This window comes from Chlamydotis macqueenii, chromosome 28 (assembly GCF_036417535.1).
Source record: "Chlamydotis macqueenii isolate bChlMac1 chromosome 28, bChlMac1.mat, whole genome shotgun sequence".
NCBI lineage: Eukaryota > Metazoa > Chordata > Aves > Otidiformes > Otididae > Chlamydotis > Chlamydotis macqueenii.
In genome coordinates this window covers 1,296,072-1,323,194 of record NC_141583.1, presented here as the reverse complement: position 1 = coordinate 1,323,194, position 27,123 = coordinate 1,296,072, and the positions used below count along the sequence as shown (strand labels likewise).

Sequence of the window (27,123 nt, the reverse complement as noted above, 5' to 3'; positions counted from 1 at the left end):
GGCTCTGCTTTCCCTTCCCGCTCCCAAAACGCCGATCCGTGTCGGGGGGCCGGGGGGAGCCCCGGCTGCTGGAAGCTGGGCCAAGGGGCTCCGCAACGCCGCCGCCCCGCGAGCCGCAGGTAAAGTGCAGTTTTTGGGGAGAGCTCACGGTGCACCAGTGCCGTACTGGTGTAAATGGGGGGGGCTCGCGGTACCCCGGGGCGAAGCTGTTTTGCACATGAGCCCCAGCAGCACCGGCCGCGCCGCAGAGCGGGGACCGGTGCTGGGGGAGCCGAGTGCCCGTGTCCCCCCGTGCCGGGGCACGTGCCACGCTTGTGACCCCACTCGGGCCCTTTTCACCGGGGGCACCCGAGGGGAGGCAGAGGAGGAGCGGGGAGGGGTGGAAGGGCTGAATGGGGAGGACTGGTACCCGAGGGTGGTCGCGTCTGTCGGTGCAAGGGGGGCTTCACGCTCGTACACTAGTGCAAAGGAGGGTCGGGCAGCGAAGCCTGGGGTGCAGGGGTCTGGGGAGTTGGGTGCTGGGCTTTGGGGAGACCAGAGGTGCAGCAGAGGGGCTGAGCGAGCCCCCGGGCGCTGGTCCAGCCTGGCACGGGAGCGGGGCCAGCGCTGCTCCGGGCAGCACGGCGAGCGAACGCGCCTCTGCTCTGTCTCGAGGGGAACCTGTCGCTGCTGTCCGTGGGAAGCGCGGCCGGACCCTGCCAGGTCCGTGCCGCAGTTCGCGCTGCCTTTTGGGGTGTGAGCAGCCGGGGCAAACACAGAGGAGCTGCTCTGTGCCAGAGGATGGTGCTGGCTCTGCGGAGAGGACGGAGCTGACTCCGGCCTTTAAGTGCCCAGCACGATGCCAGGAGCAGGACAGCAGCAACCAGACTGGCCGTGCTGGTGGGACGGCTGGCGGCAGATGGTGTAGGCAGACAGACGGACAGGACCCCGGGGCCGCTTGGTGCTGCAGCGTTTCGCAGGGCCGTTTTCTCGCGGCTCGTGGAAAAGCGGTGACACACAAGACAGACGTGGGCGCAGCAGCTCCCGCGGGTGGGCTGAGGAATGCGGGCTCAGGATCCTGCTCAGGACGTGCGGCAGAAGGACGGACAGAAGTCGGGAGCGACCCAGCAGGACGGACAGATGGCTGGTGGCCCGACCACCCAGCCTGAGCCAGGCAGGACGGACAGACGGATGGACACGGGCCGGGCGGTGGGGAAATACAGAACACAGTCCAGAGAGGGGGCTTGTTTCGTTTGAATGGGCGGATGAACACAGGCACAGCGTTTTGGCTGGCCCATGCGCGGTTCAGGTCGCAGGCGGGCTGGAGCTCCCGGCTCAGGCGGCCGGCACGCGTTCAGGTGAGAGAGGTGGCAGACAGATGGACGGACGGACGCACGCGGGGCGGCTCAGACATCCAGCACGTGGTTCAGGTAGGAGATGTAGCAGATGGCCAGGCGGAGGATCTCGATCTTGGAGAGCTTCTTGTCCGGCGGCAGGGTGGGTAGCAGCTTGCGCAGCTCGGCAAAGGCCATGTTGAAGGCTTCCACGCGGATGCGCTCCCGCGTGGCATGGGCCGTCCGGTATTTGGCCGTGGCGCGCCGCCGGCGCCGACGCTCCTCCCGACTCAGGTGCTGCAGGTCTTTCTTCATCGCTTCGCCCGGCTCGGTGATCCGGGATTGAGCGCACAAGCCGCCGCCGCCCGCGTCCTCCGCGCCGCCTGCGCGGCCGCCGCCGCAGTCGCTGAAGACAGACTCGGACTCGGAGTGCGTTGGAGGCAGGTCGATCTCTGTCTGGTCCGAATTGAGCATCATCTTCGCCGCAGAGGGGTGGGCAGACAGATGGACGCTTCGGAGATGGGTACGTCGGGAGGACAGGCTGACCCGGGCACCACGCCGAAGCAGAACCGCTCCGCTTCAAAGAGAAGGTCTCCGGCTCACAGCAAGCCCCTGGTTATTCTCCTCCTCTTCCTCCTCATCACACACAGTGTCCGCAAGGGAATTTCAAAATGTTCCCTTTTCCCTGGAGAACTCGTTGGGGGGGTGACAGCGTTCGCAATAAGTAGCGAAAGGAAGACGGCAGGATGCATATAAAGAAGATAAACGGATAAAAATCCTCCGTGCGTGCGTGCACAGAGACTGCGGGCTCTTCCGCTTGGTTTCGGAGCTGTCAGGCGTCGGAGCCGAACTCCTTCTGCGTGCTCTGGAAAACAGAAGCAGAGGGGCTCTCAGTCTCGCCCAGCTCTCGGCCGACCGGAGCAGGGGACAGCCCGTCCCGGTCCAGCTGGGATGGGGCTCTGGGTCCCCGGTCCCGGGCGGCGGAGGGGGAGCCGGTGGGGCGGCTCTGGGAGAAGGTGGAAGCCATTTCTCCTGGCTCTCCGGAGAGATGACAGGTGGTGGATGAGCGAAGGGGGAAAACAGACTGTGGGGGCGAGGGGAAGGGGGGGTTATTGTGTGCTGAACGAGCCCGTATGTCATGGATCCTGGCACCCCCGACATATGGAACCCAACACAGCTGCTTTGGTTGACGTGTCCAAATAGACGCCGGCTCCCCGCTCCCTCCGGGACGCCGCGCCGCCGGCCGGGAAAGCTGCCTCTCCTCTCCCTTCTCCTCCCCCCCTGCGCCGCTCCGTCCCGCACAGATGCCTCCGGCAGCCCGGGAGCAGGGCTGGGAAAGGTGGCCAGGCAGAGATGTACAACATACTAGCTCTCTCAGGCCTGACAAGCTCGTAACGAGCCACACGAGCGAGAAACTAAACGAACATGGAGGGGCCGATGGCTGGGAAGAAACAGGCCACATCCCGTCGGAAAAGGCTGGCAGGAGGCAGAGCCCTGGATGTGCGTTTGCAGAAGCACCCAAAAAACACAAGGAACCCCTTGTGAAACACGAGGAACCCCCCCTGAGCCCCCTCGACACACGCGGCTGTCTCTTTGCACGCTTACACAAACACACGTGCACACATGTACGGACACACAGACTCACAGACACATTTCCCAGCACATCCGTGCAAATGTTCCCCATCAAAAACTCCGCGGCGAGAATCCCACGTCCGTTTACACACTCATTTTACGCTCGCGCTCCTAAATCTTCGCCAGGTCAGGCATCTCTGTGTGCACACGCTCACCCTTGCACTGTGATATTCAGATTTCATTAAAAAAATTACCCTGGACTTTTTTTTTTTCCCAACACAAAACCTTAATGCTATGTGTGAGAGTGAAGAAAACCCTAAACAGAAAGCTGCTCCTGTGAAGCCCGTAGCCTGGAGATGCCGGGGGAGGAGGCTGATGGAAACGGGGTTTTCGGGATCCGTGTCCAGGATCAGGCTGCGGCGTGCCGTTCCGCGCTAAATCCTCTCCCCATTGCTTCAGCACAAGGCAGGGAAGGAGACAGCCGCCCCCTGTCTCCTCCCGGGACACCGGGAGCACGTCACTTCATCCTGGAGCAGGGGACGCTGCAAAACCTCCTTCTCCTTGGGCAGGTGGGGATGGCGACCCGGCCCAGGAGCAGCCCGAGGAGCACTCACCTGCTGCGGTCCGCAGAGGGCACGGGCTGCGGGACACGCTGCGGTCGCGGTCCCAGCATCCCTGCGGGTGAATTGACGGCGTATCAAACACGGGAGGCGGAGGTCCTGCACGGGAGGCTCCGTTCTCAGGGCAGGAGAAGCCGGACCATTCGCGTGCAGACAAGTTTCAGTACCGGACCCAATAAACTCCTCATCCCACTCCTGCGCTGAGCCCGTCCAGTCCTCAGAAAGCTTTTTCTTTGCGTGGACGACGTGCTCTGAGCGGCTCTTTCTCACCCGTTCCTTCAGATGAGCTGCAAACCGCTCTCCTCCTAAATTCATCGACTGCAAGAACCTCCTTTAAACCTCCGCTCGCTCCAGTCCTGCCTTCGGCAAAACCCCGCTTAAACCCGCGACGGGAAGCAACGCTTCCCACCTCCTCGCTTGCCCTTTTCCTTCCGCTCCAGCCCAGCGGTGTGACAATCCTTGAAGACTCCCCGGCCGTGCAAAGTTCGTCTGGGACCCGCTTTCTGAATGGAAGTTCTTTTTCTTTTTCCCCGATCAGAAATCCCCCGCACCAGCGCCGAGCCCAAAGCGAAGGGTGCGCAGGCGGGTTCGTGCGTTAAACCCTGCAGCGAGGTGAAGCCCCCTTCTCGAGAGGGTTCGTGCGGAGGGGCTGCCTTCCCGCACAGACCACACTGCTCGTCCCGCTGCCCCTCTCCCCGCCCGCCACGCTCCCATTTCAGCGACACCCAACCTCGCAGCAGCACCCAGGAGCACCCATCCCCAGGACACCTTACCCCCAAGCCGCTGACCATTCCCGGGCGCGGGCTTTTCTCTTCCAGCAAGGCGAAGCTCAAGTAATCCAGGGAGGGAGGAATCGCTTGGCTCATCCGTCCATCGAGGAGGCAGAAAGTTTCCCTGGGCGCGCAGGGCGTCCTGCTCGGCGGGACGGACCTGGGGGGGTCAGCGGGAGGTCCGGCAGCCGTGGGACCTGGCCATGCTGCTCCTCGGGCAGGAGGGCGAGCAGGCCACCGCGCCTTGAGGTGGACCCCCAAAAAGGCATGTGCCCCACACGCTATATATCCACCCCGGCCTCGCACACCGGCCGACCCCGGCTGCCTCATTGGCCACTCTGCTGCTCCCCCCCTCATAAATATTAAAGTCAAGAGAGGGGACGCCATTGGCTGCGCGGGAGGTTGGAGCCCCCGGGAGAAGGGGGAGGTGGAGGTTGGATGTGGTCCTGGAGGGTGGATGGAGGTGGTGGGCTGGGAGGGAGGGAGGGAGGAGGGTGGGGGTGCTCGGGGAGAAGGCGACATCTGTTCTCCATGCATATTTCATAAAGGAGAAATGGAGAGATGGGAGCGAACGGGGAAGGGGAGGGGAGAGACGGGCAAGTCTGCGCCTGGGTGGGACGAGGAGAAGCGTCTGCAGAAGAAGCGGGACCTTCCAGAAGAAGAGGGACCTTCCTGGTGGCTCCCCGCTGCTGTGGCGTGGGCGCGTGGGAGCTGGGCTGTGCGCGCGGGCCGTGCCAGCGTGCACGCGTGTCCGTGCGCGCAGCCGTGCGATGCACGGCTCTGCGGGCGCCCGCGCGGGGCGGGCAGCGCTGGTGGGTGCCCAGACCACGGACAGCCTCTGCCAGCAGCAACATCTGTCCCACAGGTCCTGCCCGCGAGCTGCTGGAAAACTCACCTGTAGTGGAGTTTGGGGAGGAACGAGGAAGGAAGCGAAAGGCAGAGGGCCCCCGACCATGTAAGCATCGCTTTGGAACACTGACCCCGTATTCAGCCACGAAACAACGCTCTCTCCTGCGGGTCAGGCTTTGGCCCTGCCTCTCATCCTTCTCTGGTTGCAAATTCTCCCGTTAAACTCTCGAAAAAATCCGCTCTAGTTTGTCTCCATCACCAGCGAACTCCCCGCTGCGTAAACTGCCGCGTCCCCCGTCCCACGCGCGCGTATCCGTGCGTCCTCCCCCCTTCATCCTCTCCATCCTCTGCGCTCTGGAGGCTGTGCCCCCCCCCTCGCCTGCCCCCCAGGCCCCGGGGGCTGGTTCCCACTCCCCTGCTCCGCAGGCGAAGCCCAGGTGATGGGCACGGGCACCTGGGCGGCCTCCAGCCCGTGGCACGGAGCAGCAGATGGTCTCGGAGCGCACGGGGCGAGCGGCGGATGCGGCAGAGGGCTCAGGTGGCGGCGAGGCGCCCGCCTCGCCATTGCTATGGCACCGATTATAAAACAATATTCGCCTAATGAGCTCATGGCAACGGCCGCACCCGCCCCGAGATGAAGGCGTGCCACGCGCAGCACGCCTGGGTAACGCATGGGATGCGACGCACGTCGAGCATCTCTCACATGCGCGTGTCCCATGCACAAATCGCTCCTCTCCAGCGTGCGGACACCCCGTATCCCCCTGCCCGCGCGTCCCCCTCCTCCCTCGCTGCAGCCTGGGCCCCCATCTCCCCCGAGGAGCCTGCTGGGCTGTTTGTATTTATTTATTTCTCGCCGTCCCCCCTCTGCTCCCCCTCTCGCCTGCTCACCCCCAGGGCCAGCTCCTCTCCCCCTGCCAGGATGCCAGCAGGCCCCCACCTCTCTCGGCAGCTGATGCCGGGCTGCTCCGGGCATCCTGCCGGGCTGGGCTGGGGAAGGAGGGGAGGGAAGGAGCGGAGCTGGCTGCTGGAGCCTCCCCGCTGGGGATGCCAGCCCCGATCCGCGCTGGCCTCGCGGCCGGCGCAGCGTCCAGGTTTGGGCTCCCCTCAGCAGGCTACCGCTCGCGTCCCTCTTTCGAGTTGAGGCATCGGCAAATCTACCCTCCCACCCTGGATCCCTCCCGGGGAGCCACGCAGGGCGCTCCGCAGGGACACGGGCCGGGGACGCTAACGGGGGACACGAGCACAGCGCCTGCTCCCTGCAGCTGGGACCCCGTCCCGTAACACAGCCACCTTCCCTTTGCCCTGGGGTGACGCAGACTCTCAGCCTTCCTCCTCCCGTAAGGCCCCTTCATCTGTCAGCACCCGAAGCTGGCACTGCCGGGAGGGAGGATTTTATACGGGGACACCGCTCCGCTTGGAAAACCGCTGCTCTCTGCACCTGCGAAGCGTCAAGGGGCAGGACGCAGCCCTGATGCCGAGCGCCGTACGATGTGCGCGGCCCGGCTGGGAGATGAGCGCCGGGGAGCGGGGGAAGGTGAAGCCACAGGCACGGGTCTTGTGGGAGGGTGACGGCAGAGCGAGGAACTCGAGAGCTTTCTGCTGCAATCCCCGCCAATCCTCTCCCCACGGCCGAAACCCTCCCTGGCCCCGCTCAGAGCCCGCAGCCCGCGGGATTTGCGGGGTCCCTGGGGTTTTGGCTCCTGCCTCGTCCTCCATCTCCTCAGCAAGAACTTCTGAACTTCAAATATCCTAACGCTGGCCAAAACCGGGGGAGATTTAGGGGAGGGAGAAGAAGAGATCCTCTGGCTTTGTTCTTCTCAGAGTTTCCCAACTTCCCGGCTGGCAGAAACTGGTATTTCTTGTCAAAACCAACCGGGTTTCTTCATCGCAGGAGCCCACAAGCCGGAGCCTGCAGAGAACCCTCTTCTCCTCTGAATTCCTGGGCCTCCCTTTCAACACAGCCCCCAAGAAGAAAGAGCCTGGCGAACGCCGGCGGGAGCCCAGCCGACTTTCACAAATCACCTTCAGCTTGACCCGTGAGGCTGATGGGCCCGGGCGGGTCCGTCGTGGCGTCTCCATTGAGGGGACAATGCCCTCCAGGACGTGGCCACCTTGACCCACGAGGTTCGGGGATCGGCTGCAGGGAGAGGAGCCGCGGCACGGGGCCGGGGGGAGCGGAGCTGGGCTGGCCGCACCGGGAGGGCACGGCGGGGTATGAAAAGGGAGAAGAGGCAGCATTTGGCAGGAGAGGAGGTGACGTATTGTACAAAGCCACCGGGGACCACGCTGGCCTGGGCTTGTCAGGGAAAACAGGCGGCTTTAACCCGGTGGGACTGCAGCCCATCCAAGAAGGACCCTCCAGAACAAACGGCGCTGGGCTCACCGCGTCGCTGTGACCACCCCACTGCTCGGTCACGGCGAAGTCTTCTCTGGCAGCCTGGCCTTTTGGGACTGTCCCCTGCAGCCACACCATCAGAAGGACGTGGAGCTGCTGGAGAGGGCCCAGAGGAGGCCACGCAGATGAGTAGAGGGCTGGAGCAGCTCTGCTGTGAGGCCAGGCTGAGAGAGCTGGGGCTGTTCAGGCTGGAGAAGAGGAGGCTCCGGGGAGACCTGAGAGCGGCTCCCAGTGCCCAAAGGGGGCTGCAGGAAAGGTGGGGAGAGACTCTTCAGCAGGGCCTGCTGTGACAGGACGGGGGGTGATGGGTTCAAAACAGAGGGGGGCATATTCAGATTGGATAGTAGGAAAAAATTTTTTACGCTGAGGGTGGTGGAGCACTGGCCCAGGTTGCCCAGAGAGGCGGTGGATGCCCCATCCCTGGAAACATCCCAGGTCAGGTTGGCCGGGGCTCTGAGCAACCTGATGTGGTTGGAGATGTCCCTGCTCCTGGCAGGGGGGTTGGACTGGGTGGGCTTTGAAGGTCCCTTCCCACCCAAACCAGTCTATGAAGGCGCTGCAAAGCCAGGGCTCAAGGCCTTTTTGGGCAAACTTACGTGCACGTGCAGGCTGTCTGCGCAAGCTGCGTGCGCACAAGCGCGCGTGCAAGCCCAGGCTGCGGAGCGCACACGCGTGTGTTAGCAGGTGGCCGAGCAAGGTCCGGCGGCCCTCAGCACGCGTGTTTGCGTGCACACCCGCGTTCGCTTGTGCGTGTGCCTGGCTGCTAACAGCAGCCCCCCGACGGGCGCGGCTCGCCCCGCGCCCTGGCCACGCTTGCCTGGCTCGTGACAGAAGCTCTCGCTGGCCCCTCTCCTCTCCTCGCCTTTGTCTCCCTGGCGTTTATTGAGTGCAGGTTTTGTGAGCGGGCGGTGACAGACGGCCCCGGTGCTCGATAACCAGACAATCTGTCACCACCACCCCTGACAGCTTTCACAAGGAGCCCCTTTCCTTTCATCCTTCTCGCTTCCCTTCGCCTCTGCTCGTCCCCCCTTCCACACGTGCTCCCTGGCTTTGTTCCCCCCGAAAAGCCAAATAGCGACAGAAGCTCCTGATCATAATATTGCTCTAATCGAGTCTGTCATAATCGGATCCAATCTAATTACGTTCAGATCCCTCTCTTCTCCCGACTCTCTCTATTGCCTGTCCATCTGTCCCTCTCTTCCCTTCCAGTCTTTGTGTCCATCCATCTGTTAGCTGCAGGCCTTTCTCCCTTCCCATCATCTCCCTGGGCCCCTGCCCCATTCGCAGCGCGGCCGCCCCGGCCCTTTCCTCCATCGGCTCCCTCTCCAATCCATCTCTCTCAAAGGCCTCTCCATCAATCCATTTAGCGGCAGCTCCCTGCCTCCTCTAGCCCATCTGCTTCTCTCTTTCCGCTGGCCACAAGATGCAGAAACGCCGTTTTGTTGGGACGTCGATCTTGATTAGCCCCAGAAACCTCGCCGGCAGAGCTGCGCTGGGGAAAGATCACCTGGGTAGCAGGGAGCTGTGGGTCCTAAGCAGCATCCTCCATCCCCGCCTCACTCTCTACCTCCCCCCAGCAATGGCGCCGCACGTGAGCGCTCAGGCTGGACACGCAGGCCGGGGATAAAAGGATGGGCGCCCAGGAGCGCAGGGACGCGCGAGGCAGGCTGGGCAAGAGCAAGCCTGGATCAGTATCTCCCCAAGTTCCCTTCCTTTTTCTCTAGCCCTGGTATTTCCCTCCAGGAACGCACAGGAGCAGCCGGATCACGGACAGAGGCACAGGCGTGGTGGCGGTGCTGAGATCCGACTGGATATTCTCACCGCACGCAGGGAGAAGACAAGGTCGAGCAGAGCCGCAAGGGCACCCAGCGCGGGAACTGGGTGCCCGGGTATCACCAGGGCGCTGTGCTTTTGGGGCGCGGGGTCACTTCAGGGTCTTCTGGGCCTTTCCCAGCAGCAGCTGCTGGTCTCTGTTGGAGACAAGGGCAAGGGCAGAGACGTACCCTGGGCACGATCCAGTCTGGCAACTCCTGCACTCCTAGTTGTAGTAGTCAGACCCTGATTTTAAACACCTGCTGGACTCCGCTGGGTGCTGGGTGCCGGCCAGCAGCCCCTGCCTGCTGCGATAGCTACGCTGAGCACAGCCGCCTTCCTTCCTTCAGCTGGACCTCATGGGCAGGATGCAGAAAGCAGCTGTCAGCAGCCACGGCAGCAGGACTACTGGGGAGTGACCACGGGCTACTGGACAGAGCACTGGGCTGGGACGCAGGACTCGAGGTGTCTGTAGGCAGCAGCGTCACACAAAGGCTCCCTCAGGTCCGTGCCTTGGAGCAGAACGTCGAGCAGCACCTCGGTCTCTCTCAATCCTGGGCCAGGTATCAGGCAGGCAGTGGCCCAACCGGGAGCAGAACCCAGCCACACGGCGACGCTGCCCGTCAGGGAGAAGCGACGGGGGTGAGCCGCAGCCCTGGCAAGGCCATCTGCGGGCAGCGCGACCGCGGCCAGCTGCAGCCGCTGCTGCCCAGAGCACAGACGCCAGGCCCCGGTGCTGGGAACAGGAGAGGCAGCAGAAGCCGGGCAGACTGGAGAGGAAGGATGCGACGTGAGGAGCAGAAGCGTCATCTCAAATAAGAGAAACTGCGGCTTCTGAGAGAAGTGGCAGAGCCTGGTGCTACGAACGCTGCTCTGTGACGTCCCAGGCTTAGTCCCCAGCTTGACTAAGGCAGCGGTAGCCGTTCCTATGGCTCACCCAAAATCCTGCCCTCTGTCAGCCAGCCTCTTTCTTTGGTCTCCAAAAATCAACGCCTTCACCCCCTCGGTGAGCTTCATCTCGATTTTAGCTGCTGATAAAACACAGAAGACAAGTTATTTAAGAAGACACCAATTTTTCCTTCCTGTCTCCACTGCTTCCTTCTCCCAGAAACCAAACAGCTCTGGCTTTGTTCTGGGTATTAATTAACTTTCCTGCCTTTTAATATTCCAGAGCCATAAAGTTCCCAGGAGCCGGGAGGCCGGGCGCTAAGAAAACACACGTTTCCTCTCCTTTCTCCTCGTCTCCCTGACTGTCACCCCCATATGTCTGCCCCCTCGGGGCACGGGGGCAGCTGCAAACCCTCCTCTCCGGGCTCAGCCCCAGCCCTCCGCCTCCTGGGAGGCAGCCGGGTTCAGAGGTCGAGAGAGGCAGGGGCATCTTCTTTTTGTGCCGAAATCCCTGGCAGAGCCGTGTGGGGAGAGGGGAGAGGAAATTGATGCCTGCAAACGATGCGCGTGCATGACGGGGGGAGTGCGTGTGTGTCTCAGCAAGGTGCCTGGGGGCTCCGCGGCGGAGACGGCGCGTGCCAGCTGCCCTCCTCAGCCAGAGGAGCCAGGGGCTGCCCAAAAAACCCAGTCTGGGCTTTTTGGTGGTTTGGGGTGATCCAAGCTCTCGCTCAGTACCAGAAGCGGGAGTGGGAGTTCCACGGAGAGGCTGGGGGGTTACTGGTAAGGACAGGACTTCTGAGGGAGCTTTGCAAGGCAGGGTACAAGGACGAGGCTGCTTCTGGAGGGCAGGCAGGAGAAAAGCGAGGCGGAGATCCCTGGGTTTTAGGGGCAGAGCTGCAGCCTGTACCTTCCAGAGCAAAACACAGCGCAAGGTGCAGGCAGGCAACGGCCCCCGGGAGCAGCTGCCTCGGCCTCTGCTGGCGTCAACAGCCGGTTTATTTTGAGGACCAGTTCAGCAAGACTTGCTGGGAGTTGCATCACTTCTTTTCTCCCCTGGCAGAGGGCTGCAGAACTTACTCCTTCTAGGCTCCGTCTCTTGAGGGTGAATTTTCCCTTGGCCATTCAGCTGCTTTCTCCTTTCCTCCCTGTTTCTTTGGCCAAGCGTTGAAGGGGTGGAGAGATTGGAGAACCCTGTCCCACTAAACCAGCGGAATAACCGACCTGCTGAACGCAGTGCCTACAAGATGCCAAGCGCCTGGAACAGAACTCAAAGCTGTCCAGCATCTGTGAGCGTCAGGACGAACTGGTTAGACCAGGAATGATGTAAACCAACCTCAGAATGTAGCAGTTTTGGAAGAAATTCAACTACCCATGCTTTGAAGCAACAAGCCAAAGTCCAAGAAGCAGAAGAGAGCGTTTTCCTAGTACCTGGCCTTGACTGCAAGGCTGAACTGGAGTGGAGTGAGCTTTTGTCTCCTCTGCCGACTGGGCTGGAGGTGCTAACCTCTGTCAGCTGGGAGAGGATCTTAAATCACCGCAGCAAGGTTCTCCAGGAGAAATCTGTCGAAGCCAGAAGACAGCCAGGCATCTCTAGAGCGTTCCTGTGAATTATTTCCCAGCTGGACCACGTCCTCCTGGACGGGACGATAAGCGGTCATCCCTTCCCCGGCCCAAGAGGCAGCCAGGGGTCCTCTGCCACGAGCTGCCCTTCAAAGACAACCAGACACGGAGCAGGAAAGTTGTTTGCTTTCCATGGGTTTTGCATCATTTTCCATGCAAATTTTTCCTAATTATTGAAGCAAACGTGGTCTGAGCAGGGGAACTCTGGCCCACAGCAGCCTGCCTCAAAGGCAGCCACACCACCGGCTTTGCACCCCGTGCAACTTCGACCGTCCCTTACTCAGTCAGCACACACCGAAACACGCGTAGGTGCTCCTCAGAGCTCAGCGCTTTTGTTTCCATCGCAAAGGTAAAAATAAATCTACAAATATACCAACACCCAAACTCCCTTCCACATTAATTTACGGAGAAGGCACTTATTCCCCATTGCTTATTAGCATTAGGGATGCTCTAATTAATGCACATCATCTCGGGAGTGATGGAGAGAAGCGTGTCAGGGGAGCTATCAAGTTTAAGGTTTGCGCAGCTGAGGACAGCTGCTGTCACACCAGGATGGGCAGGAGGGACGAGACACAACTCACGCCACAGCAACGGCGGCCACCGCGCCTTGCAAAGGAAGACCTAGCAAAGGAAGATGGTGAAGTTCAACCAGGCCAAGGGCAAGGTCCTGCGCGTGGATCGGGGCAATCCCAGGCACAAATCCAGGCTGGGCAGGGAATGGATTGAGAGCAGCCCTGAGCAGAAGGACTTGGGAGTGCTGGTGGATGAGAAGCTCAACGTGAGCCGGCAATGCGCCCTTGCAGCCCAGAAGGCCAACGGCATCCTGGGCTGCACCAAGAGGAGCGTGGCCAGCAGGTCGAGGGAGGGGATCCTGCCCCTCTGCTCCGCTCTGGTGAGACCTCCCGTGCAGCGCTGCGTCCAGCTCCGGAGCCCCCAACACCAGAAGGACACGGACCAGTTGGAGAGGGTCCAGAGGAGGCCACACAGATGATGGGAGGGCTGGAGCAGCTCTGCTGTGAGGCCAGGCTGAGAGAGCTGGGGCTGTTCAGGCCTGGAGAAGAGGAGGATCCGGGGAGACCTTGTAGAGGCCTTCCAGTACCTCCCCAACATGCCCCATTTACGATCCGGAAAGGGATGCAGGGGAACACAAGACCTTTCTGCATGGTTTTGTTTCCATATAAAATGGGATTTCATTCTCCACGACACAAAAAGCAGCTCCTTTCACCAACATCAGCTTTACTTCCACAAAACACCTTTGTATTTCAAGCACTGTTCACCCCAAGGGCTCAAGAGCATCCCCTCACCCCTGCGAGGAAGGGCGGCAGCAGGGTCTGGGTCACCGGCGAGGGACGGGAAGCGGCCGCAGCCGCTCCGGGGAAGGGCAGGGAAGAGAGGGAGCAGGGAGGGCAGAGAAGGCAGGGAGCAGGCCTCACTCTCGGAGCTCATTTACCTCCCAGACGAGTCCCGCAACCCTGACTATTTCTTCCCCACCCCCTTCCATCCGACACTCAGGCCCGGTTCCCCAGAGGAGGGAAGGCTCAGATCTGCACGGCGCAAGCCTCATCACCAAAAGCCAACTGAGCAAAACGAATTTCCTGACCACGGCAAAACGCAGTGAGGAGGGCTGGAAACACCGACGGCTGCTGCTTGTCCTCTCACCCCTCTGTGCAGCGGCGCTGCTGGCACCACAAGAGTTTGAGGGACATGCAAAGCCCCAGCTCAGGCTAAATTTTGGGCTGACAGTCAAGCAAAGACTCGCGGTGCTCTCCAGCGTTGGCAAAATGTGTCTCTGCTGCAGCGCCTGCCAGCTTACCCCCTTGCTTCTCCCCTCCTTTTGTCAGGCACGGACAGGAGGGCTTCTCACCGCGCTGTCCGGAGGGGAGACCTGTTGGCTGTCCAAGGAGCGGCGGAGGCACACACGACGGAGGCGGCTGTTTGTTCGCCTCGCCAGAGAGCGGCTCTGAACAAAAAGCTGGGAGTGGAAAACGGGGCTGGGAGTGGTGAAAGGGTTTATTTCTGTTTGTCTGGGGAAGTCAAGGAGAGAAAAAAAAAAAAAATCCAACCAGAAGCCTTCAGGGGAAAAAAAAGAAAAGAAGCTGAAACTCAAGCACAGAATCTAGATTTGAAAGATGGGAGAGCGCAGCAGGGAAAGGAGGCATTTTTAAATCTGAAAATTATCAAGAACCGTGTGTATATTGACCCCACTCACTGACCAGCGATCACGTATCCCACCGTCTCTCCACCATCACAAAGTAAGCATTCGCATTTTGATATGTAAAAAAGAAAAAAAAAACAAAAAAAACCCCAAAAAAACCCCAAACCACAATGAACTCACCTTAGGGAAGGAAAACCACATTCTACAAAATTCTCTGCCAGACCACACGCTATCTCGAGGTGCCCTGTCCTACCCAAAACACTTTCAGACACAGTTGTCTGCTTGGATAATTCTGGGGAACTGATTTTGTTGGAATGAGTTCAAAGATGAGGAGCTCAAGGCTACGAAAACCCTTACTGTAAAGACAAGGTATCCCTGTAAACTGAGATAGGAGTTTCTTCAGCACTGCTAGGAGAAACAGAAAGAGATCAGGCACAGAAACATTCCACCCGGTATCAGGAGCAGTTTGCCGACAGCAGGATGCATTAGCAAGTGGAAGAAGTCTCCCTCAGCATAGCACTGTGCGTACAATGTCAGAATTATTTTAAAACTCTGGAGCGTGTGCCTAGTTGAGAAAAAGACTTCAACACAACAAGCCCTCGCTGTCCTCCAGGGAAGGGAAAGCGACGTCTGCTTTAGTGCCTGTCAGCTCTCATGGCTGGAATTAACCCTCTTCACCTATTTTTGAGCTCCTCACTCTGGAGAAGGGAGCAAAGCAACACGTTTATTACAGCGGCGCCCAGGGATCGACGGAGATCGAGGTCCCATCGCACAAAGCGCTGTGTGGAGCCACCAGCCATCCCTGCCGTGGAGACTTACAGTCCAAACAACAGCAAGTTCACTCCCTGTCCTGTCTGAGGGCACGAGGTCTTTCTTTCGTCCAGCTGCAGAAAGAATTCAAAGTTTCAAGGCGCGTGGAAAACCACATCAGACAAACTCCGTTTCTCCCCAGATCAAACCATATCGCAGCGCCTGGTGGTTTTGGTCTGTTTGGCAGCAACTCAGCTAAAACAGGCAACGGGTTAATTTGTAAGTGGAGATTTTTTTTAATTAAATGGAACTATTTATATATATACAAACCCCAGAAAATATTGCACCATTGAAAAAAGGACATTTTACACCTAATCATCTCTTACACACGCCTTGCCCTCCTCGCATTGCAGTACAGACAGGTTCACAGCGACCGTTGGACGTTAACGGGCAGCCGCCATGGGAATCTGCTGGTCCACACCTCCCAGAGAAAAATCCTTCACCCTTCCCACCCTCGCCTCCGTTAAGGGAACACTTATATCACATTGTTGTCTTGGTGGCGTTCAGGACCAATCCTCACCAGTTGCTCAGAAGTAAGGACAAATTAAAAAGAAAGGCTTGGGGAACTTCTCAGTCACAGTTTCTTTAGGGCTTGGTCGGCACTGTTTTCTGGGAAAGTCTGTTACATTTTAGGGCTTAGTCCCCAGAACTCGAGCACGGGAGCTCTGGAGAGAACCGTTTGCGTCCCTATCCAGAGGCAGGGGCGTTCCAGTGTAGTTTTATCTTCGACAATTGTAATCCAAGGGCTGGGACTTCTCAAGCCTCAAGAGCATCTTCAGTAAGCCACAGCCCCAGGGTCCCGCGGGATGCTAAAAAGTATGTCGGCTTTGGCGTTGATAAAATAGGTGGCGACGAGAGAGAAGACCAGAACGGCAATGCCCACAACGAGAGTGATTATCTAGGAAGGGATGAGAAACACTTAGCATCGTCGTTAGGAACACAGACCCGCAGCACCTCGCAGAACACGCGTCAAACTGGGGTCTCTGTCAGGAAGCGACAGAGACCAGCTGGCTACCGAAGCACTACGAGCATTGAAATAAAAAAATACGCTGAGGATCTTACGGACTTGGACAAAAGCGGCTGCCAGACGCGATGAGGTCAGCTTTCACTGTAGTTATTACCAGTGCACGACGTTTAAGAGAAAAGGTATAAAGAGCGTATCGCGTTTCAGAGCGGTTGACGCAGTTTGCGGAGATTTTTAGCAAGCATTTAATGCAACACTGTGGCTACTCCTGCGCGAACTGTCATCTCCTTCAGTAAGGAACTGTAAATGCCTTCAACAAGCAGAGCTGCTGGCAGAATCAACGGCTGTCCACAGCCTTTGCAGAACTGCTCAGCACCTTTCCTGAAGTCTAACTGCCAGACCAGCCTAAGGCCTCATTCCATTCCTTCCTGCCAACCCCCCTCTTGCATTGTAGGACCGCTGCTCCTGGTCTCCCCTGCATATCTCAGGCCAGTCCCCACGCAGCGACCAGACACTCACGCACCGCTACGATGCTCTCAGTACATCTTCAAAGCTTCAGGGATGGCTGTGCATCTCCAGGGCACCAGTATCTACTGGGCTGTAAGAGGCCAAGAGACGCAGGCGGGGCACTGTGCTTCCCTGACAGCGTTAAAAAGGCCCAGCGGCACACGAATTACTTTCTCCGATTTCAAATAACCATCCCAGAGAGGCAATAACTGCCCGGGCTTGCTGCTAGGGCACGATGAGGGATGAGGACAGCGCTGCACTCCGGCACAGAGTCGCAGAGTGACTGCACACTTAACCCTCATTCTGCTGGCACTTAAGCCACCCCGCGCCCAGCTAAGGGCCGCTTAGAATCCGAGACACTGAGCCTACAGCTGCTTTTGTTTGTGAAGGCTTGTGCCAAAGTTATTTCTGCGCTGTCAGGAGGGGATCCGAGCCGCAGGAAGGAAGGTCTGTGTTGCACATCAGGCAAGACACCGTAACAGCCAGATTCCCTGCCTCACTGGGCTGGGGGAAGGGGTCAAGACTCCTGTCACTTCCATCTCTCATTCACAGAGCCCGCCTGCGAAGGGGGCTGTGATTATTCTTCCCTGTCTCCGCCTCAGGACAAGGTTATTAACCCCCAAACGACTGGAGGTGGCAGGGTTGTCACCAGCGACGCGTTCTTGGTTTCCACACTTTCAAGGATCAAAGCCTGGCTGTTCTTAACTGGGGAGCTCACACAGAGCGATGGCACAAGACCTTGTACCAAACTCTGAACCGTTTCTCCAGCTGTCAGGAGATGTTATTCAAAGCTAGCCACATTTTTCTCTCTACTTGCTTTTTCAGACATGTCCAAGCTCACCTCTAGCTCCTTGCTGGCTACCAGGAAGATCCGGGCACGGATCTCTTTCCACCGACTCTCTGTCCACGTGGAGTACTCTGTAGATCCCCACTGCCTCAGCTCAAAGGCAGGAGAGAGGGCTTTGCTGAGGTGAACGGTTGACCGAACGCAGTACGGGACTCGTGAGGTTGAGTTCGGGTCCAGGGAACCCTGCACCCAGGCATATTCATACATCTGCAAAGAAAACGGGAGAGTGAGAGACAACAAAGAGCCACGAGCAAACAACCAGACCATCCCCTTGTTTTGGAACCTTACCACATTTCTGGGGAGAGAGAGGGGCTTTGCTGATCGCTCTCACTCTAAGGGGATCCTTTTGCCCACTCCTCCCCCGCCCCTTAAGACGCCTCCTCGTCAGAGGAGTTTCCCAGTTCTCCCATGCGTTATTGCGAGGAACAGAAAGCATTCCTAACCAGCTTTCCTCAAAAGCAGAACCCAGCAAGCTGGATTAAACGAGCAGATCTGCCCCTACCTATCACCCCGCTCACCTCTTTCTCACTGCTGGCTGTTTTTTCGGGGTTCAGGCACTCCTCCTTGGTGAGGTTAACAACGGTGCCCGTGAGGTTGGCCAGGACGTACTGCACGAGGTAGGTGGTGTTCACAGGGCTGGAGACGGCCACGTAATGTTGGGGAACATCACCTGGAACAGGCAGAGGAATGGGATTGGCGGGGAGACGGCCAGAAGCTGACAGTGTTAGTGCGGCGCTTCAGAAAGCTGCCAGGGGGTCAAACCCATTCCTGTGTTGTCCTTCCCGATCTTGCCTTACCCAGAATTCCTTTTATGTCTGGTTTAATGATGGACTGAAACCAGGAATTGTTCATTTTAATCAGAAACCCATACAGCATTCGAGTGACCTGGAAAGAGATGGAAATAGGTTTATCCAAAGAAGAGAGAAAATGGCATCTTAACAGCTATACCTCTCAAGATTATTCAGCCGACAGATGTTTCCCACTACAAGGGCCGAAAGCACCACAAAGGAGGGACTATACGTCACAACCGTGTATAATTCAGGATCGAGCTGTGAAAATCGGGCCTGATTCCAGCTCCACTGCCTTCTCAGCTGATCCCTGTGGCACACGTTGCCATTTCATCTCGGCTTTCTCTTTTGTTTTGCGGAACAAGTCTAAAGGAGCTCTGTTTTGTAGAAGGCTCGTGAAGTCTGCCCAGAGATTGAGAGGCAAGGAACTAGAGAAGGGGGAGAGGATTTTCATTCAGCTGTGGTGGGGAAAGAGAGAAGGGGGGAGTGGGGGCAAAGCCCTTACAGAGACAGACAGGACAGCGTGCTGTGTAAACACACATAAACAGAGACAGAAGGGAAGTACGTGAGGGCTCAGCAGCGATGCCAGGGACTCCAATCCATCTGCTCGTACCGTTTTTGGATCCGCCTGAATAGCAGAGGTGGTGTTGGCTCCCCCTGCAAGCCGGTAGAGAGCACGAGCCACCACTGTGGCAACTTCTGCCAGGGACTGCAAAGGAAGAGCGCTCGGTGTTAATCAAGATAGGCAGATCCAGCAAAACAAGCGAGGAGAGCCAGCCAGAATCCACGCGTCCATCAAAACACTCGCGTTGCGCTAGCACTGGAGCGCCTATCACCTTTGTTACTGCACAAAGCACTCCCACCCTCTTTCTGCCCCTTTTGGAAACCCCTTTCCCCCTCTGCTTACGATCTGCCCCTGCCCAAAGCCCCATCCACCCCAGATCCAGCAGCTAAAGGCAACGCAACGCAGGAACCTTGGCCGCGTCTGTGACGTACTCCAGGGTCTCCTCAGGGCTAAGCCCCTGGGGGTACTGCATCCGGATGTTCTCCGGGGTGTCGTACATGCTCTGGTAGTATCTGAAAAGAAGAACGCGAACAGAGGTTGGGGAAGGGCAGAAAGAAACCACGGGGCATGGAATTCAATTCAGAGTGTGCCTAAAGCAAACAGTGGGAGCAGCCTCCTGGGAGCAGAGACACAGCCCTGCCAAAGCACTGCCCTGCCACACGCTCCTTAAACCATTTAATGAGGCTTCATAATTAACTTGGCCCTTCCACAGCTTCTCCCATCTGAGGATCTCCAAGCAATTTACAAGCTGTGATTAGCTTTCAGGTGGGCAACAGCCCAACCTATTAAACGGGCAGAGAAACTGAGGCAAGGACAACCCTGCAGAAGGTCTCCTGGGAAGAGGGCTTTTGTTGCAAGCCCTGCCAGTGGATTTTATTAATGCCTTTTCTTGAAGGCAGCGAGGAATTCCAAGCGAACTCTATGAAAAAATTACACCAAGGCATCTGCAGCACACGCAGCTGAACTGGGAGTCAGGCTGAGAGCCCGCTGCACCATCTACACACCGACGTTCCCAGCCAAGCCGGGACTGGGAGCCCGGTCTAAAGATGGGTCACACAGCAGTGAGCTGCGCTTTCCTCCGCCCCTAGAGTGGCACGGATTGAGGCATGGAAGGGAAGTTACTTCCCCTTGATTGCTAAGGAGATTCTCAGAAACAGCAGAGGATAGAAGATGAAGGGAAAGAGACAATTTGAAGAGTTGAGGGAAAAGGGGAGAACTGTATTTCTGTCCTCCACCCCGCGGTTCCCCTTCCAAAGTCGAAGAGGGGCAGGGGAACCCCAAGGAACATGCTGCAGTAGGGTCATGTGGGGTGAATGAAAGTGCCCTTTCCAACGCCTGGGGCTTTCTGCCATCACAAATAGAAAGCTATATTAAAAAAAAAAAAAAAAAAAAAAAAAAAAAAAAGGCAGCTAGCTTCTGGAAGAACAGATGAGGCTTAGGCACGCTCAGTTGCCATTTGCTCACCTCTGGCTTCTAGCCAGCTGTGGGGAACATTTTCTGTACAAAACTGGATTTCTTTCGGTTGTCAGAATAATTATGTTGCGCTTGTTCAATTACACGGCACACGTTTGCTCCTCCGCTCCCCCCGGACTGCCGCTCTACACGTATGTTCGGCAGCACACGCCTGGCTGAGGCGTTGCGGGAGCTCAGATGCCCTCTGCCGGCTCTGCCGCCTTCGGGTGTGGGCCAGCCCACGCCCCTCGACCCCCGTTACCTGTTCTGGAAGGCAGTCCTGTGGTCAGTCAGCACCACGCCGGGGATGTGCCGGGCCCGGAGGAAGCGCTGGAAGGAAGACGGGGGAAGAGGCTGCGAATATCCAACTTCTTGCAAAGACACATTTGCTCCCACGCTGCTATTGCTCAGAATATCTAGCAAGCTTCTGACCTGGAAGAAGAGGAACCAGCACTGTTCTGCTGTTCTTTTGGAGGTGTAATTTCTCTGGAAAGGTTAACATCCTGATCATCTGCAGCGTGCTAAAGATCCCAGAGTGTTTTGGTTAGATGAATGGCTACAGATTGCGTTCCATTACCTGCGCTTCGACAGATTCATTCATCCGAGAGACAGGGTCTGTGTGCATCCATAAAGTTGAGTTACTCCTTAGAGCCACCTTCAAGAGAAAAAAAAACAAAAAAAAAACCAACACACCGTAAGTACGTGACTGGATATCACCGAGCCTTGCAGAACAGGAAAGTCCAGTCCAGGAAAAAATCAAAACCAGTGAAAGGCTGGCTGGGAAGACCACAGCTAAATTATCACCGAGAAAAAGGGAATAGAAAGGTCCCCTAATTTATCCCACACCTGATTCAACTCCACAAACGAATGGATGTTGTCCAAGCGGAGAGGAAACTTGTCTTTTTCCATATCATACACCATTCGTGAGCTGCCAATGTAATCAAAGGTCTCCTGCAACAGAAAAAAAAAACAAACAAACAATCATACCTGAATCACATACGGATAGCTGCCCGGCACAACTAACAGCAATATTTGGGGGGCTGAGGTGGACCAAAACCAGGAGCTCGAGGGCCAGCTCCCGCACCAAGGATTTCTGAAGGGTCACCAAAACAGAGGGTCGGACAAAAACAGCGGCAAAGAGCAAAAAACCAAGGGACAGCTATTGAATTCCACGAGCAAAAAAAGGCACAGAGGCAAAGTCAGACTGAAGGGAGCACAGAGAGGCACTAATATGGCCTTTGCTCTGGCAAAGTCATCCTCTTCGCTTCTTGGTACGGACGGCAGCGCGTCAGGGAAAAGGGCAATTCTCTATTCCAGGAATTAAATATACAAAGTTTTTCTGAAAGGAGAGGTGTCTGTCTGCCTGGAAAAAAAGGGAGGGAACGCTAGGTGACAGAAATTAGTTTGTCAAGAGAGCTGCAAGAAGCCGAGCATGGCCGGGGGAAGGGATGGAGAATGCCAGGCTCCCCCGGGGAAATTCCAACCGGGGATGTATGTGCTGGGGAGGGTGAAGGGAATCACATGGCGGCAGCACAGGGCTGTGGGAGCCAGTTTCACAAAGCTACACAAAAGAAGCTATCAGCGTAGATGCCTTGAGGGGAACATCAGCTGTTGGCCATCAGTCCCTCCTCCACAGGCTTGTTCTGCTTTCCCACAGCTGCCAACTCCAGTGCTGGGCTCTCAGAAATGAGCTACATTTCGCTGCTGTCACCACACATATTTTTAATCCAGCCTTTTCTGGGCTTCATTTCAGAATTTAAAGCCTGGCCTGTGCAGTTTATCCTGAACAGAGAACAGACATACAGACAGGCACACTGGGAAGAGACAGGAGAGACAGCAAAGTTCCAGTCATTCATCCTGAATGAACTGTGGGGCAGAACATGGGCTGCCCCAGTGGAAGCTCCATCTGCTGTCGTTATCCCAGTGCAATTAAGATCCTGCTCTCACTGGGGGAGCAGAGGGAACCACAGTGTGGGGATGCAGACAAATGACTCCGCACAAAGAGTAGGGAAACAGCTCATTTGCAGGGAGCCAAGGGCTGGTTTGCTCTCTTAGAACAAGCCAGACGGTGGAGCGACGCCACTGCCCTTACCCCTTGGAAGAAGGTGAACATTATATTCCTTCGCAGCAAATGAACATCCGACGCTTTATGAAGGGCTTCGGCAGCAGCCAAGTGGGTGACGAAAGAAGAGACAGCGCTCTCTGCCCCGGGAGCAATGTTCCAGAAGAAGGAGTGGCTGTCAATCTGTAAGCACGAAGAGGAGGTGTAAGAATTGTGCACACAGACAGAGGAATATTCCACTGGGAAAGCAAATCCATCACCTCTCTCCTATCCCGCTCATCCTACTGATAAGGGAAAAATACAGAGCCAACCACACTGTCTCCCTCTCTGCAACACTTTTGAAGGATGTGAAATATCCTAGGCAAGCCTAACAGACACGCTAACTATTTCCACTTTATATTCCCACGAGACTCAAAGCCCATGTCTTTTCAGAATCCTTTCAGTCCAAGCTCTACAAAGCAAGATTAAGAGGTACCTACTCGTGTAGCGACGATAATAACTTCCTTCTCAGGATCGACTTTTCCAGAGGAGTTGATAGGTTGCAGAGTGCTCCACACATTGTAATCAAGAAGAGGATCACACACAACCTCTGGGAAGCAGAAACAGCATTGCTTGGGTTGAGACTACGGCAGCGACAAGTGAGAAACGAGCCTCTGGCCAGCTGCAGCTCATCAGTCCCACCAGAAGAGCTCAGCAGGGGTGAAGTCCTGGCCCCAGGAAAGTCACTGGCAAAACATTCACCAGGACCAGGATTTCAATTCACGTACGGTTTAACGGAGCCGTAACCTCAGAGCCATTCCTGATGATCTGCACAGCAGGTTTTACCTTTCTCAGCCAGCATCTCTTCTACAAATTATTTTCTAAACCCAGTTAAATATAGCCCCAAATTCCTCACCACTTCAATCATTTATTCTGAAAAGGCTCAGCTGCCAAGCAAGCCTTTAGGGGAAACTCTAATTTTCCTTCTTTTGCACGACTGCGTTCCACTGGGATTTTTACCACCAGCCTTATCCCACATCACGACACGGAAAGAGGAATCTGCTCACCGGGATTAATGCTGAAGGTGCTCTGGAGGGAGCTGCGTCGCATGCAGGTGACCGTGCTGGTGACGGCGTGCATGTGGGAAAACAGCTGCATGGCACAGAGCGGGTACTCGGGGCCAGATCCATCACGGGGGACGTTATGGTCTTGGTAACACTGGATGGAAAAGAAAATAATTACAAAACTTCGCCTTTCTGTAACAGCCTTGTGTAGGGCGTATAAAATCACACCATTTTACCGTAGATTTCAACATCTAAGCTGAGAGAAAACAAAACTTCTGCCCTCTTTCCCTGAACCATGCGGCAGTTCCCCCCTCTCCTACTCGCGGACGCAGCGCAGCACCTGCTTAATAACTTGGGTTTCATTGGCATCTTCGAGGAGAAAAATTGGGAAGTCAAAATCCTCATAGGAAAGCCCACTCCCCACGGGATTCCACACGGTCGTGTTGCAGTGTGCAAACTGAGGGCCGTAATCTTCAGAATAGACACCTGGAAATGGAAAGAAATGGGTAAATCTGAGCCTGCAGGAGAATAGCAGACTGCAGGAGAGGCAGGGCCTGCTGAGAAAATAGCAGCAAATGCAGAATGAGCGCCATCACGGGCAGAGGAACCAGCTGATAAAAGCTTGGAGAGACGGAGCCGGTCACCGCATGCGGCCGAGCGGCAGAGACAGAGCGCCGCGCCACGCAGAGAGAGCGAGAGACACGCAGGCTCAGAGCCGCCGCGTGCCAGGAGGCTGGCGTGAGCGCTTGCTGAGCGTTCGTCGCACGCTGAGAGCGTGGCGGAGGCACACAGAGAAACGTTACACTTCAAAAGGAGGAAGGTACAAACCCACGCTGTCTGGGATCGTCACGTGCTGGAAGTGCCCCTAAGGCATCCGTACGTGCCGACCATTTTAACACCCAGCGAGCGGCACGCAGGGGGAATTCAGAGAGGCAGAACGTCGTTTAAAACGTAGCGGCTGCTCCAGACAGAAAGGTTCACACGCGCTGCGCCCAATCAACGCGAACACAAGACGCTTTAGTGATCACATGCAGACAAAGCACAAGCTCCGCGTGTTAAAGAAAAAGACGTTACAACAATCCTTGGTCAGGCTTGATAGTTCAGTGCCTCAACGCTGGCTGAGCCAGCTGATCAAACTGCCTTCCCCTAAACAGCTGTCCCAGCCCATGCTGCGAAACGACGAGATTCCGAAGGAACATCCCGAGCCTGTTTCAATTTCAGCTACCCTTTGCACTTCTTTATTTGACCGTCCAACGTAATTCCTCCCAACGAAGACCAAGAGTTACTACGTTCTTACCAAACCCATCGTTGGGGCACTTCAGACCAGGAGAGAAGCCCTGGGGAGGGCTCGGTTTGGCAGCGGCCACGGCGAGGCCTGACACCCGCGAGGTCCCCTTCAGCTGCAGCATCACCCTCCTGGAAGAGAGGAAACACCAGTGAAATTTTTCAATTCATTAGCGAAGAGTTTCAACCCACGGCACGCTAACGCTGACGGATTACAGGTGAGCGCCTGATGCCGCTTTTGACCAAAATAACCAACACGTGCCTTTATCTTCTCAGAACCGCATGAGATTACGTGTACAGCAACGTGCAGAAAGCTTCAGCCGCTTCTCTCCTGCCCTGCCCAGGAAGAGAAGTGACCAATCTTCATCACGTTGCTTAATGAACTCTAGTAACCGCTGCAGCGACGACCGCCGCGTGAGAATTTACAGAGAGCAGAGCTCTTCCAGCAGCCAACCAGCCCGTGTAAGAAGAAAGAAATTCAGGCGCTAAACCAAAGTGAAACCACAGATGTTTCCAACGTCAGCGCAGTCAGGGCTGACTCTGCCATCTGTCACTTGAAAAGTGACACTGTCATCACCCTGTGAAGGTTCCATATCGGTCACCTGGGCTCCAGGAACCCCAAGAAGATGAAAACTGCCGGTGACTGACCTGTTGAAGAGGCTCCCATCCAGCAGCACCATGTAGGGTGGGTGTGGGCCATCAGCAAGCACCCAGTTCAGGTCCTCCTCCTTCTCCACCACGTGGATCACCCCAGTGTCTCCACTGATGGAGGCTGTGGAAAGAGAGCGTGTCCTTCGCGTTTCACGGTGATCTAGAATCATGGAATGGTTTGGGTGGGAAGGGACCTCAAAGCCCACCCAGTCCAACCCCTGCCAGGAGCAGGGACATCTCCAACCAGATCAGGTTGCTCAGAGCCCCGGCCAACCTGGCCTGGGATGTTTCCAGGGATGGGGCATCCACCACCTCTCTGGGCAACCTGGGCCAGTGCTCCACCATCCTCGGAGTAAAAAATTTTTTCCTACTATCCAATCTGAATCTCCCTCCCTCTATTTTGAGACCAGGACCCCTTGTCCTGTCACAGCAGGCCCTGCTGAAGAGTCTCTCCCCATCTTCCCTGCAGCCCCCTTTAGGCACTGGGAGCCGCTCTCAGGTCTCCCCGGAGCCTCCTCTTCTCCAGCCTGAGCAGCCCCAGCTCTCTCAGCCTGGCCTCACAGCAGAGCTGCTCCAGCCCTCTCAGCATCTGCGTGGCCTCCTGTGCCCTTCACACCCCTAAAGCAGCCTGGAATAGCAGGGCAGGAGGAAACAATTTGGCGAAGCAGCACCATTTTGCTAGAGCAGGACAGAAAAAGCAACAGTGGCTTTTAGCAGGGAAAGAAAAAAGCTGAGCAGCTTAAATTAAGAAATCGGCACTCGTGCTTTGAAAACATCTTTTGTTTTTAAGCGTGTCGAAACAGCTACCTCAGCACGACGAGGCTGCTGTGAGGGAAGAGGATAAGGAAGGAGAGCAGGAAGCTGAGGCGCTGAGACAGAAAGGCACTCCGAGGAGCCAGGCCCTGCCTCGAGGACCGCAGTGCTGCCCTCAGCAAGGAGTAAAGATTGCAAATTCAGAACCTGGGAGCTCAACGGCAGCTCAGCACGAGGCCTGCAAGAGGACAAGGGGCAAAAATTGTGACAGCAAAGGGGACGAGCAACAAAGCAGGTCCCCTCAGTTACCCGACAGACCAAGCGCGCTGGCGGCTGCCAACCTCGGCCGTGCGGTGCGGCTCGCTGTGGACGCAGAACCGAACTGGAGACAAGCAAGACACTGACTCACGCTAGCTTCAGCCGGGAATCCTGCTCAAAAAACCTTTATGAAGGCAACAGGCACCGCGTAAGCAGCTCCGCCAAACCCTCCGCTCCCTGCGGACGCCACCTCCTCAGTTCCTCACTCCCTGCTCCTGTTCTTCTGCGCGCTGTTAACTCCCAACGCGCTCTGCAGCGCTCACAGCTTTGCCTCGCACCCGCGGTTTGGCTTTCTCCCACGCGTGCACTGACTGCACAAGCTCAAAACGCTGCTCTCTGCCTCGGCAGGGGTTTTCGGGGTCTTCGCCCCTCAAATTACCAGAAACAGGTCAGCATACGCAGTGTTGCAAGAGCAGGAGTGGAAAAGAGGGTGAACAGCGCTGAGAAGAAGGGCAACGCTGATCTGGGCAAGGCCAGCGGGAGAGCTGCCTCACACCCCACCACCCACGGCACCGCCACCCCCAGGAGCGGCCCCGGTTCCCCCCGGAGCCCCGGACTCACACTGGCAGCCGATCTGGTGGGTGGCGTTCAGGAGGCGAACGCAGGGCGCCGTTTTGTTTAAGGGGATGTAGATCTTCCTCTCGACGGAGTTCCCCTGGCAGGAGCCTGGGGAGAAGACACAGCCCCAGCTCAGAGCGGGACAAAGCAGGGGCTCCCCGCATCTCAAAAGGCCCTCCCAACTCGGGGGGACGGGGCGGGGAAAGAGCCCCTCCCCAACTCAGAGGGGGACAGGCGATGGCTCCCAGTGCCGCCATCTCACAAGGGGCTCAGGCACGGGGCGGCCCCAAACCGGGGCGGCCCCAAACCGGGGCGGCCCCAAACCGGGGCGGCCCCAAACCGGGGCGGCCCGGCCAGGCCTGACCCGTCCCCCCCTCCTCTCCCAGCCAGTCTCACCCGCTGCCAGCACGGCGAGCAGCAGCCCCCGGAGCAGCCTCCACCAGCTCCCCGCAGCGGCCTCCGTCCCCCAGCTGCCCCAGGCTCTCCCCGCCGCCGCCATTTCGCCAGCTCTTCCGCTTCCCCCGCCG

General features: G+C 57.2%; 2 protein-coding genes across 2 annotated transcripts; both read right to left on the bottom strand.

Moving 5' to 3' along the window:
• Positions 1–1,385: 1,385 nt before the first annotated feature.
• Positions 1,386–1,790, bottom strand: NHLH1 (nescient helix-loop-helix 1). Its single transcript, XM_086768150.1, has one exon. The coding sequence runs from the start codon at positions 1,788–1,790 to the stop codon at positions 1,386–1,388; it is 405 nt and encodes a 134-aa protein (XP_086624276.1).
• Positions 1,791–15,016: 13,226 nt separating this feature from the next.
• Positions 15,017–27,095, bottom strand: NCSTN (nicastrin). The gene is made up of 17 exons (XM_086768140.1): positions 26,993–27,095; positions 26,600–26,704; positions 24,965–25,088; positions 24,330–24,448; positions 23,373–23,518; positions 23,036–23,186; positions 22,469–22,578; positions 22,020–22,172; positions 20,774–20,878; positions 20,505–20,582; positions 20,190–20,359; positions 18,885–18,987; positions 18,524–18,619; positions 17,920–18,007; positions 17,641–17,792; positions 17,117–17,329; positions 15,017–15,702 (listed from the first exon to the last, which is right to left on the bottom strand). Exons 1-17 carry the CDS (start codon positions 27,093–27,095, stop codon positions 15,580–15,582), a joined length of 2,139 nt encoding a protein of 712 aa, XP_086624266.1. The 3' UTR covers positions 15,017–15,579.
• Between the last annotated feature and the right edge of the window lie 28 nt (positions 27,096–27,123).